This window comes from Morone saxatilis, unplaced genomic scaffold (assembly GCF_004916995.1).
Source record: "Morone saxatilis isolate NCDOM2014 unplaced genomic scaffold, NCSU_SB_2.0 Contig5, whole genome shotgun sequence".
Classification (NCBI taxonomy): Eukaryota; Metazoa; Chordata; class Actinopteri; family Moronidae; genus Morone; species Morone saxatilis.
Window position 1 is genome coordinate 18353202 of NW_023340095.1, and position 18660 is coordinate 18371861.

At 42.6% G+C, this 18660-nt stretch overlaps 3 protein-coding genes across 5 annotated transcripts; all 3 read right to left on the reverse strand.

Annotated features, from left to right (window-relative positions):
* Positions 1-6: 6 nt before the first annotated feature.
* Positions 7-9863, reverse strand: katnal1 (katanin p60 subunit A-like 1). Of its 2 annotated transcripts, none has more exons than XM_035676787.1 (11): positions 9743-9863; positions 9051-9224; positions 8127-8287; positions 7220-7388; positions 6981-7108; positions 6790-6895; positions 3503-3661; positions 3259-3385; positions 2868-3002; positions 2624-2750; positions 7-733 (listed from the first exon to the last, which is right to left on the reverse strand). In XM_035676787.1, exons 1-11 carry the CDS (start codon positions 9746-9748, stop codon positions 535-537), a joined length of 1491 nt encoding a protein of 496 aa, XP_035532680.1. In that variant the 5' UTR covers positions 9749-9863; the 3' UTR covers positions 7-534. The 2 variants fall into 2 exon arrangements, with proteins under 2 accessions (XP_035532680.1, XP_035532681.1); XM_035676788.1 differs by having other exon boundaries at positions 9051-9213; positions 9743-9861.
* Positions 9864-10604: 741 nt separating this feature from the next.
* zgc:101559 (uncharacterized protein LOC492776 homolog) lies at positions 10605-13092 on the reverse strand. Of its 2 annotated transcripts, none has more exons than XM_035676791.1 (2): positions 12812-13092; positions 10605-11916 (listed from the first exon to the last, which is right to left on the reverse strand). In XM_035676791.1, exons 1-2 carry the CDS (start codon positions 13067-13069, stop codon positions 11476-11478), a joined length of 699 nt encoding a protein of 232 aa, XP_035532684.1. In that variant the 5' UTR covers positions 13070-13092; the 3' UTR covers positions 10605-11475. The 2 variants fall into 2 exon arrangements, with proteins under 2 accessions (XP_035532684.1, XP_035532682.1); XM_035676789.1 differs by having other exon boundaries at positions 10605-11922.
* A 526-nt stretch (positions 13093-13618) lies between these two features.
* On the reverse strand, positions 13619-18103 carry kbtbd7 (kelch repeat and BTB (POZ) domain containing 7). Its single transcript, XM_035676499.1, has one exon. It carries the CDS (start codon positions 17742-17744, stop codon positions 15873-15875), a length of 1872 nt encoding a protein of 623 aa, XP_035532392.1. The 5' UTR covers positions 17745-18103; the 3' UTR covers positions 13619-15872.
* Between the last annotated feature and the right edge of the window lie 557 nt (positions 18104-18660).

Consider the following 18660-nt stretch of genomic DNA (forward strand, 5'->3'; position numbering starts at 1 on the left):
GTTTAACAGAGTTCGGCAAATCTGACTTGGAACACAAAAAAGGTAAGAGAACATTAGGATAATCATATATAAAATGTTCTTGCAAGAGGCCGAATATACAAGTAAAACTAATGTGCATTCCCTGGTCTACCTGTGTGAATTCGGCTACTTTTTACATTAAAAGTTCCCTGTGTGAGAGAGAATCACCCCAGTCTTCCTCAGGTCTCTTAAGTCAGTCAGCAGCCGGATGATTGATAGTCTCTACACGGACAATTGTGTCGAAGCAACAACGAGGGGAGAATATTGTGAAAGGGCAGGAGTGAAGCCACTGAAAGTTCTCATCATGCTCTCTCAAAAGGCACCAGTCTTCTGATGTGAACTTGAGCCCCGGTATAATCCTGATCCCCGATGTGCTCCCTGGTTCACATACTAGAGTTCACTCAGCTCTGTGACACACACACACACACACAGTCACCTACTCTTCAAGGCTTTCATCATTTTCAAAGCTGCTGGTCCTCCTTTCAAGGTTCTGGTCCCTCTGGGTCTAAATGTTCTCTAAACTGACCCGAACTCAGCCATCCAGGCTTCGTATTTTTCCAGGTCAGCAGCAGAGACGGACTTGGAGATCTTCTTGAGTGTGAGTGTGAAGTCCTCCATTGTCACAGGCATCTGCAGCTCGTCTTTGGACAAAGCTCGGATCTCCTCGGGGCTAAGGCCTTGGATTCGACGCCGCATCGCCATCATGGACGCATCTCTGATGTACATGTAAAGACAGGAGCAGAGAGGGGAGCAGGGGTGTTAGTATTTCTACTATTTTGGCTTGCATCCTTGAAAAGTTTTACTCCTGTAAAAACTTCTTGGCTTCTTCTTCTCAGTCTCGGCTGTGATTACTAACCAACTGGCTCAAATCCTTCAGGCTACAGATTGCGTGTGGAAGATACTGACAAACACATCCAAGGTCAATGAAACAATGCAAGCCAGAGATGAGCAGAGAAAACTTGAACAGAAAATAGCTGCCATACCCAGCATAGCTACGACAGAAAGGGCTACAAGGATAAGTACAGGATGGTAAGTGTTCAACTGAAGCACCCATCAACTGCGGTTCAGCATATTAACATATTCCAATCATCAATGCATACTTTAAAATAATCACTGGTGTTATCTGTTTACACGTAGGTGTGTTTCACACAGTAATGACGAAGCTACATCAGTAATAATCACTTCACGATTTTAACTTATTTATTCTAATCAAATAATCATTTTGTGTGTAATTATACTCTGTATGTGTATAATCGAGTTGATCATTTTCTGATTGATTTAATAGCCATGTATGCAATTTTGCAAGTGTAATGATAAAATCAATGTACATATATACAGATTAAGAGCTGATTAGTAATAGACAATAGACCTTTTCATTGGTATTTACATTGTACACTGTTACAAGTGTTTGGGTAATACGATGACATCGCCCATCCAAGCCTCTTTTTGTCTGAATCTGTGGGGACTAAATATAGTAATGCTATGAGTTTAATCAGATGTATGAAGCTGGGCGTATGCCTGGTTCTGTTTTAAGAATCTCAATCATTGTGGAACTGAGCACACGTGCACATGTCCCATTTGCGCTCCTAGTTAGCCATAAATGGATGTAGAAATGCGCTTAAACATCCATCTGTTTGAATATCGACACCTCTGCCTGCTCCACTCATTAGACCTGTCAGGGAGAAGAACAGCAAAGATGAAGTGTGGTTTCACCAACTGTGTTGCGTCACAGGTTTCCCATCAGCACCAGAGCAGCTGTCATTACATATGACCATTACGCACAGCTGTGGCTATTTATAGCACCTGCACCATTAATTCATCACATGTACCTGAAAACCATCATCGGCGGTGATATCTCAATGATCATTATTAAGTGTCAGAAGGATGATCAATGATTCAATTCTATTAAGTTGTTTATCGAGCACACTCGCCAGTTATTGGTTGATGTGGAACGTGTCTGGCAAATCAACATGATTCCCTATGTGAGTGAGACGACGGCTACTCATTCTAAGCAGGATCAGCAAGCACTCACTGCCCTTACATGGGTAAATGTGGACAGTTTCATTTATTATATTATTCTGAATTATTATTATTGATGCATTAATGTGTAAGCTAATCACTAATGTTGCAGCTCGTAAAGGTCAGATTTTTTACACTGCCTGGTTGCCTAATCTATAGTAAGGGTTAGGGTTAGGAGGACAATCTTTAGCTGACGAGTTAGAGAAAAGGCAAACATGCACTTATATGTTTTGCCAGGTTCCTCCTGATCGCAAGAGTAAAGTTCACACGAGTCAAAAGGGCTGAGTCACTTCTCTGTCTCTCTATATCTCTGACCCTTGTCATGGTGCGCTGGAATCATTCTACACAGCCTAAATCTGTCATTATGAGCACTATTTTAATAAATAAATAAGGAGGTGAGTTAGACTATATATATATGTTTGTCATTCTCATCTACTACATTATTTTGGGTGGTGATATAAATATTTTTAGAATTTAAGTAAAAACCTACTCCAGCAATGAATACATGCTAGCATTTAGAGTTGCTTTTCCATGTATCTGATATGCTAATGTTTCTGTGTCCTCCATTTTCTAATTTTGTACACACCTGCAAACGTTGGTGATGTCTGCTCCAGAGTAGCCCTCAATCTTGTCAGCGATGAGGTCCAGGTTCACGTCACCAGCCAGCTCCACCTCCCTCAGGTTGATCTTCAGAAGCTCTACACGACCCACAGCTACACACACACACCATTAATCAGATACAAGGGTTGTTGTGTGCAGGCTCTGTTAGACCACTACAGTGGCCATCGCTTCAGGTTGTTGTGCGATCAGTCTGCGAGTGATGAGGTTACCTGTGGGCAGGGCGATGTAGATCCGCTTCTCCAGCCGTCGGCGCAACGCCTCATCGATGTCCCAGGGGAAGTTGGTGGCAGCGAGGACCATCACCATCTTAGAGGGATCGTCATTGTCCATAGCTCCGCCCACGCCTGGTCACCAAACACACACAAAACCACAATTTAGCTACAAAATGAGTATTACTGTACTCTTACAACATGTGATGGTGGAATCTATTCAGGATAAAGAATTTGTTTTGTTTTATGCTAGGCTTTCTTCAGCCCTACAAAGTCATCCCAAACGTTAGTTTTACATTTCTTTCTTGAGTTAATTCAAGAGAGAAATTCTCAAACAACTCCATTAAAACCCTTTCATTGCTTCACCTCCCCATTTCTCCACTCCACTCACCATCCATCTGAACCAGAAGTTCTGATTTGACCCTGCGGCTGGCTTCATGCTCATCAGACGTTCCTCTTCTGCCACAGATGGAGTCGATCTCGTCTATGAAGATGGTTGTCGGTGCATAAAAGCGGGCCTAAAAGAAAAACTAATAGTTTAAGATACTTTCCCTCTGCCATAAAACAAATTATTTACATCATCGGTTTGATATTGTGTGGTTTTGCTGGGCCGCATACACTTACATAAAACTTACCATTTCGAACAACAGGCGAACAAGTTTTTCTGACTCGCCCCTGTATTTGGAGGTGAGGGTGGAGGAGGACACGTTGAAGAAAGTAGTCCCGCATTCTGTGGCCACAGCTTTGGCCAACATGGTCTTTCCTGTCCCAGGAGGGCCAACCATTAACACACCCTAAAACAAAAAGTTACGCACTGTTAAAATGTAAAACACAAACACATGTACAGCTACAGTAGTTTCACTACCGGCTTCTTACTATAGGCCAGTGGTTCTCATCAACTAGGCCAGTCTGCACAGTGTTGGCTACCGGGCTGCAGAGATGTTATCTGACAAGAACTGATCATCCATCCACTACCTTCCTTCCTTTATTCATTTTGACAACTTATCTTGACTGAATGCATTTGTTAAAGTCTGGCTTCAGTCAAAAATGCGTCTTCTGAATACAGAAAGTTTCTCTGTGCTCACCTTGTGGAAACTTAAAGCCTGCAGCAAACATTCACAGAGAAGGGACACATTTTGTGCACAAGACATAAAACACTATTCTAAGCAGATTATATAATGTTATAAGAAATGTTTAATATTTGACTAACTTCAACTGATTCCAGAGCAATTAAATCAGACTGAATTGTCATTTTGTTTTCTCTTTCTTTACTCATTCACTCACTCATTTATTCATTTTATTTGAATTGCTGATTAAACTTGGAGATGTGGGCAGTTATTCAGAGGTCTGGAACCAAGCCAAACATATGATGATTGTTGGAAAAGCAAACAACTATTTCTCCGAGTCTTTTCACAATGCTAGACAAGAGTGATTTTCTGGTAATCCTCAGCATTAAAACCCCCGTATGTCAGCTTTCCAATACATTAAATATGAATGCAAAATGTGAACAGCAATGAATGTTTATTTTTAGGAATGAATTGCTGCAAACTCTGTACACCATTCAGATCCACTAGAGACAAAGAAGCAAGGAAGCACACCATTTAGATCCACAAGGCTGATAAACAGGAGAAGGCAGCTAAAAGAGAGTGCAGAGAGCACCACATCCGCTCCCTCACTGACAAACTACACATCTGATCAGGCTTACCAGTTAGGTATTATTCTCCTATTTCATTCCATAATACTAATTTCATACATTTCTAACACATACAATGCCTTGCATATAAAATAAGTCAACCGGTCCATCTGGTTTGGTAGATAAAACCTGATGATTTCACATGATTTGATCAGGTACTGTCAAGCTTTATTGCTGATCTCTTGTTCAATTAGTGTCCGACTGATCACGTCCCTCATGCTGGGATCAGTATTAGTCCTTAAAGGGTACCTTTGAATACAAATTGTTGTCCCCATCAGTCACTTAGACACAACAACATGAGGAAATATGATCCAGGTGGAAAAATACAAAAATTGCCTTTTAATACATCGGTGTTCCTGAAAACTAGGAGCAGACACTGAAATATTCTGCCTGAATGTGCTGCAAAGAAAGTAATCATGTTTGTTGTTCAAGCTCTGATTCATGGAGCCTTGACAGAGAGCTGACTCCAATAACCACACTGATTTGCAGCTGTTAAGTCACTGTCTTTAACGTAAATGTCAGAGCTCCACTTAATTAGAGGGATGAAACGAGATCGTGGTGGGCTCAACAACCATTGTAGACAATAATAATGCTGGTGTTGAGCATCATCATCACTGGATGAGTAGAGGATGAAATTTGAAACATGAAATACAAGAGGCTGTTATTATTGGGCTTAGCCATGCATGTAAACGAATTGTCTTCCACTAAACTGTAAGCCCCCCGCAATCAAATAAAGTTTCAATTTACTTTGTCACTATCCCTTTCTCGCCTTGGTGTAATCGGATACACACATTTTGTATAATTGTCAGTAATATTAAACAAAATTGCCGTCCCTGATGCAAATCTCTTCTGTAAACATCAGGACTATTACTGCCCCTCTGATATCTGACGTTTCTGCATCTGGTTTGTGTCTGTCTGTTGCTATGGAGACTGCATAAATCACAGAAGCACCAGTGACACAACAGATAACATTTTATGTCATTGTAGTCCCTACTGCGACAGAATCCATACGAGCTAATGTGTGATATATTCCCTGCAGGATGGGCCGGATAGATTTTCAATATAAAAAAAACACTGATGCAGCCAGGATTGATCAGACTCTCAGCAGGAGCAGGAAGGAGTGGGATGGCTCACCTGCAGTAAGTGTGCAGTAATAAGTCAGAAACCCTGCAGGGGAGGAATGACAAAACAGACCCGCACAGACGTCTATACTAAATGTCACCTGTACTGAAACAAACAACTCCAGCCTACATGTGTGCCGATAAAACAGTCATAAACTTAAAATAGGTTTTATTCTAGAACTAACGTATTAATCCTTCATTTCACTGCACTTTAACTGAGTAAAGAGTTCAATTATGCATGCATATCAGGCAAATGAAAGGCACTGTGCTGCTGAACAAACCGATAACGTACTGACCCTCACATGGCGGGCCTGAGGGGGAGAGGCCTCACATGATGAAGCTCAACAGAGGCCAGCACAGAAGAAAACTCCCTAACTGGTCATTCAGCAGAGTCATGTAGATGCTGAGAGGCAGCATGACAGCGCAGGCGCCATTAACAAAAGATGTTAGGGATGCAAACATATGTAAGCAAGTTGTGTTCAAATTTGAGCAAAAATACAAAACAAAAAACGCAGGCTTTTGTACCAGGTTCAAACGCTGCTTTATGTGCTATTACAGGTTGCACCATACATTTAAGTTACAATACAGAGTGAAGATGGATCTAAAAATGTTTTTAATGATTTAATGTCACAGCAGAACAGTCAAAAACTGGGAGAGATTCATGTGAGAAGAGATTTTTATTTAAATATTTACACCTGAAGCACATTGCCTATGAAAGATTATAGCCATTTACATTTATAATGACACATGGTATTCTGCTGTCCAGTTACTGTCACCGGGATTAGACGAGGGCACGACTGTGATTTTATGCTGCATTAACCGGGAATTACCACTGGAATGATGTTTTGATTATTTATGACCATATTTCTGGGTAATGTTCCCATCCTTAGTAAAGAAACTTCACAGTAGAAAGTGATTGATAAAATGATCGTCGAATTATTAATGAGGTGACAGATAAAACACTTAGCTTAGCGTATTACCTAGTTCACACATGATCGATTCTCCTTTCTATTTCTTTTGGTTTCTGTGATTTCTCAGTCAGTCAAAGAAATATGTAAAGCTCATAGTATGTAAGTGTGCATGTTTATGTGTGTGTGTGTGTGTGTACCTTCCAGGGGCGACGAATGCCCTTAAAAAAGTCAGGCATCCACATGGGCAAAACCACTGCTTCTCTCAGCAGTTTCTTAGCATCTTCCAGATCAGCAATGTCATCCCTGCAGTTCAACCAGAGAACGGAGTCAGCAGTGCTAAGAAAAACATGTAAAAGGAGTATGTAGGAGTCTGTGTATGCGACCATACCAGTGTACGTTAGGGTTACGGGACACAATGTCTCTCTCCAGTGAGTCCACCAGGTCGCTGTCGTGTCCTGTGCCATCAAACTTCTTCTGCTCTACGTCCCCCGGTGTGTCCCCAGCTCCTTTCTTTCCCTGATGGAGAAAAACAAAAAGGTAAATAAAAGCAAAAACAGGTGTTTTTCAGGAACGGGTTTAACATTTAAGATCAGCAAGTCAACCAGCAATCGACCGCTGTAGACTGACCTTATCGTCTTTGGCCTTTGTGCCTCGGGCGTCTCTGAATCCTGGCCGGTCTGGTTTAGGGTTGGCCTGACCGCGGCCTCCTGGCCCTGCCCCTCGATGCTGCAGACCGGGGGAGTCCTTCCTCTGCTGCTTCACGGCACTGTTGGGGCGCTTCACTGCAATAGGATTCCTACACACACACACACAGAGGAATAAAACTACAGACATGGGTAATAGTCGGACACACCTGCAGTCAGAAACATCAAAGATAATATCCAATGGGGAAATCGTGGCACTAACATTACATAGTGTGTCAATGTTTCCACAGAGTGGCATTAACTTTAAACCAGCTCTGCTTGTTCTCTGTGGAGTTTGATATGTCCCCTTTAATGACCAGAGAGTAAAAAAAGAATCCAGTACGGTGAGTCACATTGTGCTCGTGAGATGAAACGGATTATGCAAAATATGTCTCTTTGTACTTCAAAGTGCTTCCTTATAGAGGCATTTGGCCCCTGTGCAGGTGAAATAGAGAAACCACAATGGGAAAATAAAACACCCACACACTGCAGGCTTGTTCCCAGTTATTTCATTCAACTTAGAATGACAAAAGAACTGACAACTAAATAGCGCTATGTACATATTTATTCAGCAATCAGTGAGTATTATCATATAGAAACCATCCTCAATCCAAGGGCTACACACGTATGTGATAATTAAATGTTGAGGTCCTAATCTTCTATATAGCCAACGTTTATTCATATAAATGTCACACCAAATATAGGATCAGTGTGTTTTTACACTAATACCTCAACCAAATGTTGTTTTTGCTAACACACATTAAAAACTTGAGCTACACGTTTCAACTGATAGCAGGAAAAGCAGAAACAAGCTCCATGAAGTTTTATCTTGTAGTGGTGGACTCACACACCTGTGTTCTGCAGGGGTGGGAGGGGGCCAAACTGCTGGATCCTCAGGTCTCTCCTCGCACTGAGGGGCAAGGATGTCAACTGGCTTCTCCGACTTAAAGCTCTCGAGCGTTCCCATGATGCCTTTCACTTGCTCATACTCCTCTGTTAGTTCCTGCCTAACCTGGTCACATACATAAGGAGAGTACTGTATCAGCATTGCATCACAGAACATCAGGAGTTGTTGCGTGTCGATGTGTGTGGTAAAGCAACACAGGGTTTACAGTAAAGCTTTATTGTTCCTGAAGGGCTTTGTGGCTTACAGACAGCAGTCAATGGATAATATATACAACAAAAGTCCAGCATGAATAAAACAACAATAAATACAAACATATACCAAAACCACAGAGAAAAGAAGAAGCCCAACAGAGGACCACCCCGTCCTGGTCCAGATAGACCAAATTATATTTTACTCAAAAATCCACAGCTGATGGAATAAAATACCTTATTAGTACGTGTTAGTGCCACAAAAAGATTGTCAATGGTGCGAACTATATGAGCCTGATGGAGGCAAATTAAAGCCAGTAAATGGTACAGGGAGTAAACTGACTGTCTGCTTTGGGAAAGATAATTCAGACTTACACCAGTGACATTACGGCATGCTTTCACAATGTTTGTTGACAGAGATTACCAAACCAACAGATCACAGCAGCTCATAATGGAAGTGTAGAACAAGGGCGACACTGAAACCCACACGCTTTTTAAAGGAAGACTATCATTGTTGTTTCTTTCTTTTTAACAACAACACCAGTGTTGCCATCAAAGGACCCAGTGTGGTTCTCAAATATGTGCAGTAGTGAAGCCCAGTCACTGCGCATGCTCTTCTGTAATGACGGTGTAGTAAGGTGAGGTAAGGTAAGGTGAGGTAAGGGGCTCGGGGTACTCACCTGTTGCCATTTGACTTTGAGCGCAGGGTCTCTGAGGGACTGGCAGTGCTTGTGGATCTGCTGAATGACGCCCTGGTAGTACACAATGGAGGAGTCGTAGTTCCCCAGCAAAGCATACTCCCGGCCCTTCTTGGCGTTGTCACATATCTCTGCCAGATTCATGCTGAATAAGAGCTACACAGTGAGGAGGGGACACAAGTAAGCTCACTCTGACTGAGTAGTGAAACAACGAGCTGGCTAACGTATTAAGCTGTAACTGGCTGTAGGTCAAAACCACATTTTCTTCAACAAGTCCTGTGTCCTCGTTGTAAATCCTGCTTTTCACAGGTCGGTGCAGCTCTGTGCGAGTCAGTTACCTTATAAAACAGCTACGCCCGGAAAGCATGCTGCTTACGCTAGCTAATGCCAGGGAGTCACTGCGGTTTTCAGATGTTAACTTCATCGCAGACAGTTCACCCGGCGGTTAAATCAAGCTACTATTTAAATGAGCCTCCCTGTCATCTTTCCGGCGTTAGCTTTGCTAGCTTCCTGCTAGGCCACAGACAGAAAACAAAACGATTCGTGGGGCAATAAATAACGTAAACGCGACCTAATCCTCCCAGTGTTAAACATGCATGTGGACAAAAACAACCGACCGACAGCCTAAACTATATTCTTTAACTGCTTATAAAACGTGAAAGTAATTCTCCTACCTGCATGAAAAGCACTTGTTTGCTGTGTTTTGTTTGAATCAGAGGTCCTGGGTTGAGGACAGTGTTACCATGGCCGCAGAGAGACGCCGTGTGAGGAATACAGACGGCGGGTTCACTGTGCTGCATTCACTGACTTCACAAGCAAGCTGGTAAATATGACAACGTCGCAACGTGATCATCGATCGAGGTCAACACCAAACAAAGCTGTTGGGGGAGCTGACATTACTCCAGCAGAGTCTCGTTATCAAATGTGTTTTCTTGATGTAGTAGAAAGATTTGACCTCGTCTCGGAATTGATAATGCAATTCGGTTGGTTGGCGACTCAGACTTTGGACTGCATTTGGTATTTTACAGGATTTAAGTAAACGTGTCACCAGAGCTATAGCTATACCAACGTTGGCCGCTGGTTGTCGCCAAAATCGAGTTAAACATTACAAACTAGGATGGAGCTCATCACAAGGTTTCTTGTTTATTTATTTTATTTTAACCTTTATTTAACCAGGTTAGGTCCAATTGAGGTTAAAAAATATCACATTTTCAGGTGAGTCCTGGCTTTTAAGAGCTTTTCTGGAGCTTTCAATCATATCACATGATCTTCATCAGCAAATAGAGTTTACCTGGTTGTAATAAAATTGTAGATGTTTATTAATTTCCATGTTTTTCTGAACACTCCCATCTATGTTGGCTGAATGAAGCATTAAGTTAGTGTTTTCCACAAAATGTGATAAGCAGTACATTCAAATAAACTAAAATTAAATGTCATCCTTCATTATGTGTATGTGTAAGTATTTGTAAGTACATTGTGATCTGTGCCTAGTTCATCATATCAAAGAAGCAACACACCTTAGAAACCTAAAAAATCTAAATTATACGGATAAAACCACTTTTATTTTATTGATGTGCAGCTTAACATTGTCATTTAAATCTTCATACTGTTGGAAACTGTACACATGCATCAAAAGGCCAGTCATGATTTTACCTCATAAGATCAATACCTTCCAGCGTAACAATTGTCAGACTGCTGAGCATGTATTCACTCATGCATTTCAAGTGAATTGTTTGGATTTGCATTTTGTCCCAAAAGACAGCTACATTTTGTCATTAGTGAGCTCACTCCATCGAACTGTGTAAGTGAAAGATTCGACACAAAGCTTAAGTTTGTATTTATATCTGAGAAATACACATTCAGCAACAGCACCAAAACTCACACTGCATGTAAATGTTTAAACCGAAGTATCACTTTACGACATTTCTTAAAGAAAATGATTGCACGTTTATGTTCACAGTTTCAATTTACCTTATTGGTCCCTTTACTTACACTGAAATCCATTTTGCCCCTTAATTAACTGTCTGCATGGGATATTGTAAATAGGCTGTAGTGCTACTAGACAGCTGATTGCATATAATTTGTCTTAAAGTGCAGTCAGCAATGCTTTGTTTTTTTTCACTCAAAGTGATTTTATGTGCAGTTTGAGCTACAAATGTTTGGCATACCTCCATATCCATTCATGCATTTCATTGAAATGTTGATTTGATTTTGTGCAAACCTATAGGTCCATACTGTCACTAACTGTGCCTTACAAGGGAAACAGGTAAAAATCATGGGACGTTTCTTCCTTTTCTATCTCATCATCATAAGAAGCCATTATGAATTCAGTCTCAGAGTTGGGAAGAAACGCTGCTTTCCTCAGCACCAGCATTGTTTCCTAATGGCTCCATCCATGCAGGTATCCTCAGCATTGACATGTTGCTGCCTCCTGCTCTCCCTGCTGCCACAGCTGCCTGACGCTGCTCTCGCTCAGCTGCTTCAGTCTCATGGGTTTGTGGCTCTTCAGTCTGTAAGCCAAAGTCAGAAAGATAGCGTCAACGTGTTCCTTCTCGGCAGGGTCCTTGGCCGAGGTCTCAAACAGCGGGAAGTTGTAGCTGTCGGCAAGGCACTGGGCAGCTGAGGTGGGGACCTCCCGGCGGTCCCTCAGGTCACACTTGTTGCCCACCATGATGCGGGGCACCATGGGCCCCACAGAGTGTCGGCTGCACTCCTCAATCCACTCGGGGATGCTCTCGAAGGAGGAGAGGCTGGTCACGTCGTACACGAAGATGACGGCATGGACGCTGCGGTAGTAGTGCTCCACCATGCTCTTTCTGAAACGCTCCTGACCTGCCGTGTCCCAGATCTGCAACTGGCACAGCAGGAACAGAGATTGATATTGGTATCGCTGATATTAATTAATATCATTAATTCATAATATTCAAATATTCAAATGTTGTCAACCAATCCCAAGTAAAGACTAATGTCAACAATGTGTTAGTCCATCTGTCCCTACTTTCTGCCTTCCCCACCCCGTCAGCTCCAAGTGCATTTGTTCCTTCTTAAAATATAAATCTTAAATAATTGATCACGTTCCAGATGTTTTTATTACGTTTACAACAACAATGACTGCCTATAGCACAGAGGAATGAGCTACACTCAGATAACACCTGTTAATAGGACCAATTCATTGTGTATTTGAGTCTTTTCATGGGATTTTGTGACTTCGGTACAGACTATGACCTGGCTCACAGTGTGTGACAAGAGGGTTGGTGTAGACAAATCAAATGTATGTGTCACTGAACCTGGAGATGTGAAGAGAGACAGACAGGTGGGGCCTTTTCCACACAGATCACAGTGTCACAGTAAACACAGGTGCACATTCTTTAATAAATAATGGCTGAATTCCATTTAGCTGCTCCAGTTTCAGAGCCTTAAAGACAACAGAGATGTAGACTTTTGGTGTATACCCTTCTAGGCTTCTAATGTCTACTGTAAAGAGACACTTTACAGTAGGTTTTACTGGGGCATGTTGCCTTCCAGCTGGTCATTTTAAAGAGGTAGGCCTATGTTTTGTAGCGGTGCCATCATCACCCTCCACAGCCTCTGACTGTCTGAAAACAGACTCCAGGTCAGTCTCTGTCTCCACACATGATCCGTACCTCAGGCAGATGGCTGTGTTAATCTTGCAGGACACTGAGGTGTAGCAGGTGTAGGGGTGTGTGTGTGTGTGTGTGTGTGTGTGTGTAGGGTCCTCTCACCTTGATATTCTCGCCATCGAGCTCCAGCGTCCTCTCTCTGAAATCGACCCCGATCGTTGCCTCTGGGTTTTTCAGGAAAGTGCCCCCGCAGAACCGGTAAGTCAAACACGTCTTCCCCACATTTGAATCTCCTATGACGATCAGCTTGAAAATCCGAGCCTGTGCGGACTCATAGTCGTGGTTCGCAGAGAGCTCTAGGGAGTCATTTTGACTGAAAACGGTGTGAAATTCCTCCCCAGGTCTGTTTTCTCTTGCCATAGCTCATCTTCTCGCGGTCTGGATGTGGACGGCGCGGAAACATCGCGAGAACGGGAACAAGCAGTAGATGTCGCGGTTTCATAGTTCACTGATATCACTTTTACACAATGCGATACATTTTCTATTATGTGCGGAAATTCTTTGTTTGCAAACACATATTTTTGTTTCTCTTTTTTCAATACAGAAATATTATGCCCTTTTTATGTTTTTCCTTATTTGCAAGAATTCTTTATTTTTTAATACTTATCTTTCATTTCATCAATTAATGTTTTATTTTCTTGTCTGACCATTAACATGACGTCATTATTCAGACGTGTTAATACAGAATATACAACAATGGAAATGAATGCACATCAAATATGAGGCTTTTAAAAAAATCGATGTTATTTTTCTCCTTCTATTCCATTTTTGGGGAATATTCAGGAAAGAAAGACAGCTCCATCCTCCTCTAATCAAATCTGAAAATGTTAAGCTGAATCTTGTGTTGTGTACTTCATGTGCACCAAGTTGTTCATTTAATTTATTGAAATCAAACACCACAAACGCTGCTCTGTATCAGACATGAAGGTTTATTTGACACAAAAGAACTTCACAATCCAGACCATGTGTTACCAGAGCCAATCACCCCTTCACCTTCCCACACACACACACACACACATCACTATATAATAATGTAACACTTCTATCCATCATACAGAGACACCAGTGAGAAATGCATTCCTTTACCAGTTTATTAGCTAAAACTAATGTAATAAATGTAGGTTTTAATGTTCACTGTTTGTTTTAAAAAGAGGTTATTGCAACTTAATGGTTGTTTGGAGGCTGTAGTTTGTGGTATTACATTGTATAATAAGAGGTGTTCCTAATATTTTGTGTAAAACTGATTAGAAACACTAATGTGTTTTAACAAAGCTAATAAACTGGTAACTGAATGTATGGGGATGTCCAATTAAGTTTTTTTTTTTTAGCTTAACTTCCAAACAGTTTTATTACATGCAGATAAAATGTCCTTCAACTAAAACAATTCATCAGGACCAAACAAAACTTAAAACACTTTGTGAATTTGGATTCCTGACTACAACAAACATTTTAAATTATAAAAGAAAAATCACACACACTTTGTCACACATTCAATAAAATAAATTTCATAAAATTTATAATTTGTCACCAAAACCACCTAATTTTACTACATCAAAAAAAAAAGTCAATCATGGCATACAGGCTGAAGCCTGAACCTGAGTGTGCGTACAGTGCATTGGCTTCTACATTTCATACTGTAGTATTTCACACTGGCTGCGTGTGACATCTTAACAACATAAAAAGGACAGCAAATTTTAAAGCCCTGTAAATGACCAGTTAATTTGTCATTAAACATGAGGCACTTGAGCTGCCTGATGTCCCAGAAGTCACAGTCATGATTTTACACCAATCTTAAGCAGGTGTACTCATTTAATTAGCTAAATAAAAATGTTATTAGCAAATATTTCTGTCACAAACTTGTCTTTATTTAACACAACACGAGCATTAAAGGGGCCTTCCACCCATTTAACACGTCAAAGAGAGCTACTGGACTGAGTGTGAAGACTGAGGGTGTTAACCAAGCAGGAAGCGTCTGACAAACAATAGCAATTAAGTTGCATTATGGCAGTTTTTTTTATGCCCCCTTTAGGAAATTAGAAAATGTGAGTTACACACAAAAGATATGCTGCTATATTGGCAGTATAGTCAAGAGCAAGAATGGGCGTCTTTGTATTTTGTATTTGACTGAGTGTTAGCTTGATGAACGGCAGCAGTTTTTTTTCTTTTTCTCCTTTTCCGCTCTGTCTGTAGTGTAAGTATGTTTATCTTGTACTTTAAATGTCATTTTACTTCCGACGTGAATCTTGATAGCCTTGGTAGCACCAGAGCAATTAAATTCACAGACCTTTTTCCCAGCAGACATTGTGTCTCGTCGTGTCAGGGAGCACACAGATGGAAGAAATAACATTACTGAGGGCTCAGTTCTGGCATTTAATTATCATATCAGTAACACCTGCTGTGTTTGACGAGTTAAAACGTCTCTGCTGTGATAAGCTGAGTTTTGTTCCACATTTTCCCTCTGGTCTTGTATATCTACCCCGCAAAGGCTCACCACTGCCTCATGGGAGGTGTAGGATTCAGTGTTTTTTTAAACGTGACCTTAGAGACGAGATATAGCAGACGCTGCTGCTTTGACTTTTGACCATTCTTTGTTAATCTGTCTCTCGTCTAATTTTATGGAAGTGTTATGCTCCATCTCTGGAGTAACCCTTCATTCGCCGGTCCTTGCAGCAAGTTGCAATCGCAACAATTAATGCAAATACATGCATTTTTGTCCAATCATCGCAACTTTTCTGCAGATTTGACCAATCGCAGTTTTCAGTGAATCTCACCAGTTATAGCAGTCCCCCCGCACAAAACGTTCCTACAATTTTATTCTCACTGTAACAAATGTCTTTAGATTTTTAACGAATTATACCAAAAAAGGCAACTCTTTCTGAAGTTTTCACTTTCTTCCACAATTTCATTGCAAAATAAGTGCGTAGAACCAGCATAACGTGCATCGAAATCTTTCGAAAAGCTGCCGTTAAAGGCAGGACGAAATACTTCCTTGTGTAAATAATGATTAGCAAGACGTGAAGATTTTGATGGCTTCTACTGTACACAGCTGGCATTAACACTGTACTGAATATTGATCTCTGACCTCTTCTGGCAGACAGAACCCTGTAGGAATCAATTAAATTACAAATAAGTTAAACTTTTCTTTGACACCAACACATCTTCACTACCAGTTCTCGTCTGAGAAAGAGCTAGAGCTGCCAGAGTCCGAGTCTGCGTCCGTCAACCCATCAAAGTCCCAGTCGGCACTGGAGCCGCTGTCGTCGTCCTCCTCTGTGGAGAAGCTGTGCGCGGAGCCCAGGCATGCCGGGTACACGCGTGTTGAAACACACACCGGCCCCAGGGTGGACACATACACAGCCATGACATTCTTCCACGTGTCCCTGGCTGGGTCGTATTCGTGGATGAGGACCCTGTTTTTGTTGTGTTGCAGTAAAGTCTGAGTGAGAAGGAGCAGCTTGTTGTTGTGCTGGATCACCTGGTAATTTAAAGCACGGCTGTCGATGGGAATGTCACCCAGCCTCCTCCACTCCCCCCTCGTGGGGCTGTAGGCTTTCACCACGGGGATGTCGCACACACAAATGATCTGGTCCTGAAACACGCAAGCCTTGTGGAGCTTGTCTCGTCTGAGGGACCCGCAGTGGCGCCAGCGGTTCCTCTTTGGATCATAGCAAAGCATTCTCCGTTTGTTCACCACATACAAGTGGTCGTGTAACGCCACCACCTGCATTTTACCTAAAGAATGAGGCAGAGGAGCCACAAACGTCCACTGGTTCCTCTGGACGCTGTAGCACTCGACCTCCTTCAGTCTGGCATCCGTCACGGGATTTCTTCCTCCCAGAAGGTACACATGGCCGTTGAGGTAGCCCATCCCGGAGTGGATCCTCCCCAGGGGTCTCTCCGCCAACTCCTGCCAGCTGTTGAGCACGGGGTTGTACAGCCAGAAGTGTTTAGATAGGTGCGAGGCTAGAAACAAGTTGTTTTCAGGTGTGGCACAGGCAATTAAGGACTCCATGGTGGAACGCTTGTAATCCTGACTGCTGAGGTCTTCCAAAGGAGGGGCCATGAAATAAAGGTCCTCTGAGTAAGGGTCGCAGCACATGATGTTGTCGTTGGGCAGGCCGAAGAAGAGGATCATTTCTTTCGCGCTCACACCTATTCTGTGTTTTGGTACGTCCAGAGGTGCAGCCATTCCACAGCTGTCCTCTGCAGACCTGTTGAAGAAAGACGCAAGGTGCTTCTCAATCAAAGGCCTGGCCATGAGGCCCTCCAGGTAACAGTTGTCCTTCTCCGTGAACAAGTTCCACCGCACACACTTGAGCGCCTGCAGTGCATCCTCCCTTTTCTGCGGAGCGTTGGCCTCTATCCACTGCAGAGCAGCCGAGCACACCTTCCTCTCACAGTCCACATCCAGAGTGTTCAGAGACAACAGCTCCTGCAACTGCATCAGATCCAGCTCACAAAGCTCCCCTCCACTGCACACCTGGCTGAAGTTCCTGGCTATGAAAGCTTGCGCCTTCTCCTTCAGCTCAGGGTTGTCGTACGTGTCCGCAAACTTCAGTATCCCCACACAGTTGGAGTGGTCCAGCCTCCTGGTCATGAAACTGGAGCAAGCCTCCCTGATGTACTCCAGCTGAAGCATGTTGGCCGCCGAGTACAGCCTCTGCACGTTGCTCTCCGTGATGGTCACCCTGCCGGTGTAACAGTAGTCGATGATGACGGACATGGACTCAGCGTCCACCCCGCGGATGACCACTCTCTCCTGCATGCTCTCGTTCAGCCCCCCGGTGAACATGCTCTTGAAGTAAGGGCTGGCAGCGGCGAGGACGTTGCGGCTACACAGGAAAAGTTGTTCGATGTCGCCTCTGGCTGTCTCTCCGCTGTGCTCCGGCGACTCCTCTTCGCCCTCCACCCCGATCGTAACGTCCCCGAGCAGCCGGCAGTCGTACAGCAGTTTCAGCTCTTTCATCAAACCCAGAGCGTGATTCACGTCCTCCAAAACCTCGGGACCACTGAAGCAACTCAACGCCGAAGCCATTGCTGCAACTTCTTGTGAGCGATTTGCTATTTTAACGTCGGCGAAGGTTTCAAATAGCCCGCTGTCATGCGGCTAACATACTCGCTAACGCCGAAAGGGTCTGTGCGCTGATAATGACACATCCGTTTATCAAAGAAAATCAAACATATGCGGTGAAAGACACGTTACCGCCGCCTGTGTGTCTGAAAGCCGACAGTTCTCGGTCTCCTAATTACCATAATGTCGAGTTTAAATCAGGCATGGTCCACAAATGATACCTCGAGAGTCGCTGTGACAGTAGTGTACATTTTGTTTGATGTTTCTGGTCAATGCTGTCATCTGTTTTGAGTGCGGGAGATAGTAGGAGCTCGTAAAATAACAGACGTTTGGCCGGGTTGAAACTACAGTTTCCGTCGGATATTGCCAAAATAAAGGCCCGTGTCATGTGAAGGGTGGCACGGATTTTTCTTTATTTCAGTCCATATGTAATTATCAAGATTTAGAAGGGGTTTTTATGCAAGTCTTCACGTTTGCCACTTACATTTTAAATTTTCTTAAACACAAAATTAAAAATGTGATCTTTTACTTTGAAGGCAATCCTGCCTGGCTTCCGCTCTTGCTCACTGCTCGCTCACACAACCTTGCTAACAAAAGGTTATGGCTCTTTGATTGGTTTGTGGTGTAAATGGGTCGATATATGTTTGGTTGATCGGGATTGATTCAAGTGTGACTGCCAATATTAAACTACAATTATTAAATCAAAATGTAATGTTTTATTTCCCAATGTTTCAGTTTGTAGGCATAGGATGTATTACACATGCATTGTAATTGCTACAAGTCAATAATAACAGTTATTTTTATAGCAGTTACCAAACCTGATATCACAAAGTGCTTATGTTAAGTGCTATTATTTTTGTCCCATAAATAATTACTAACC

What these genes read in the sequence shown, in the direction of transcription:
- katnal1 (XM_035676787.1), bottom strand. An exon ending in TCAAAGTCAAATGGCAACAG is followed by an intron (nt 8,288 to 9,050) that starts GTGAGTACCCCG and finishes GTATGTGACCAG; the next exon opens with GTTAGGCAGGAACTAACAGA. An exon ending in CTACATCGCCCTGCCCACAG is followed by an intron (nt 2,751 to 2,867) that starts GTAACCTCATCA and finishes GTGTGTGTGTAG; the next exon opens with CTGTGGGTCGTGTAGAGCTT.
- zgc:101559 (XM_035676789.1), bottom strand. Translation starts at nt 13,069, where the DNA reads ATGGCAAGAGAAAACAGACCTGGGGAGGAATTTCACACCGTTTTCAGT. An exon ending in TCGATGGCGAGAATATCAAG is followed by an intron (nt 11,923 to 12,811) that starts GTGAGAGGACCC and finishes CTGCTGTGCCAG; the next exon opens with TTGCAGATCTGGGACACGGC.
- kbtbd7 (XM_035676499.1), bottom strand. Translation starts at nt 17,744, where the DNA reads ATGGCTTCGGCGTTGAGTTGCTTCAGTGGTCCCGAGGTTTTGGAGGAC.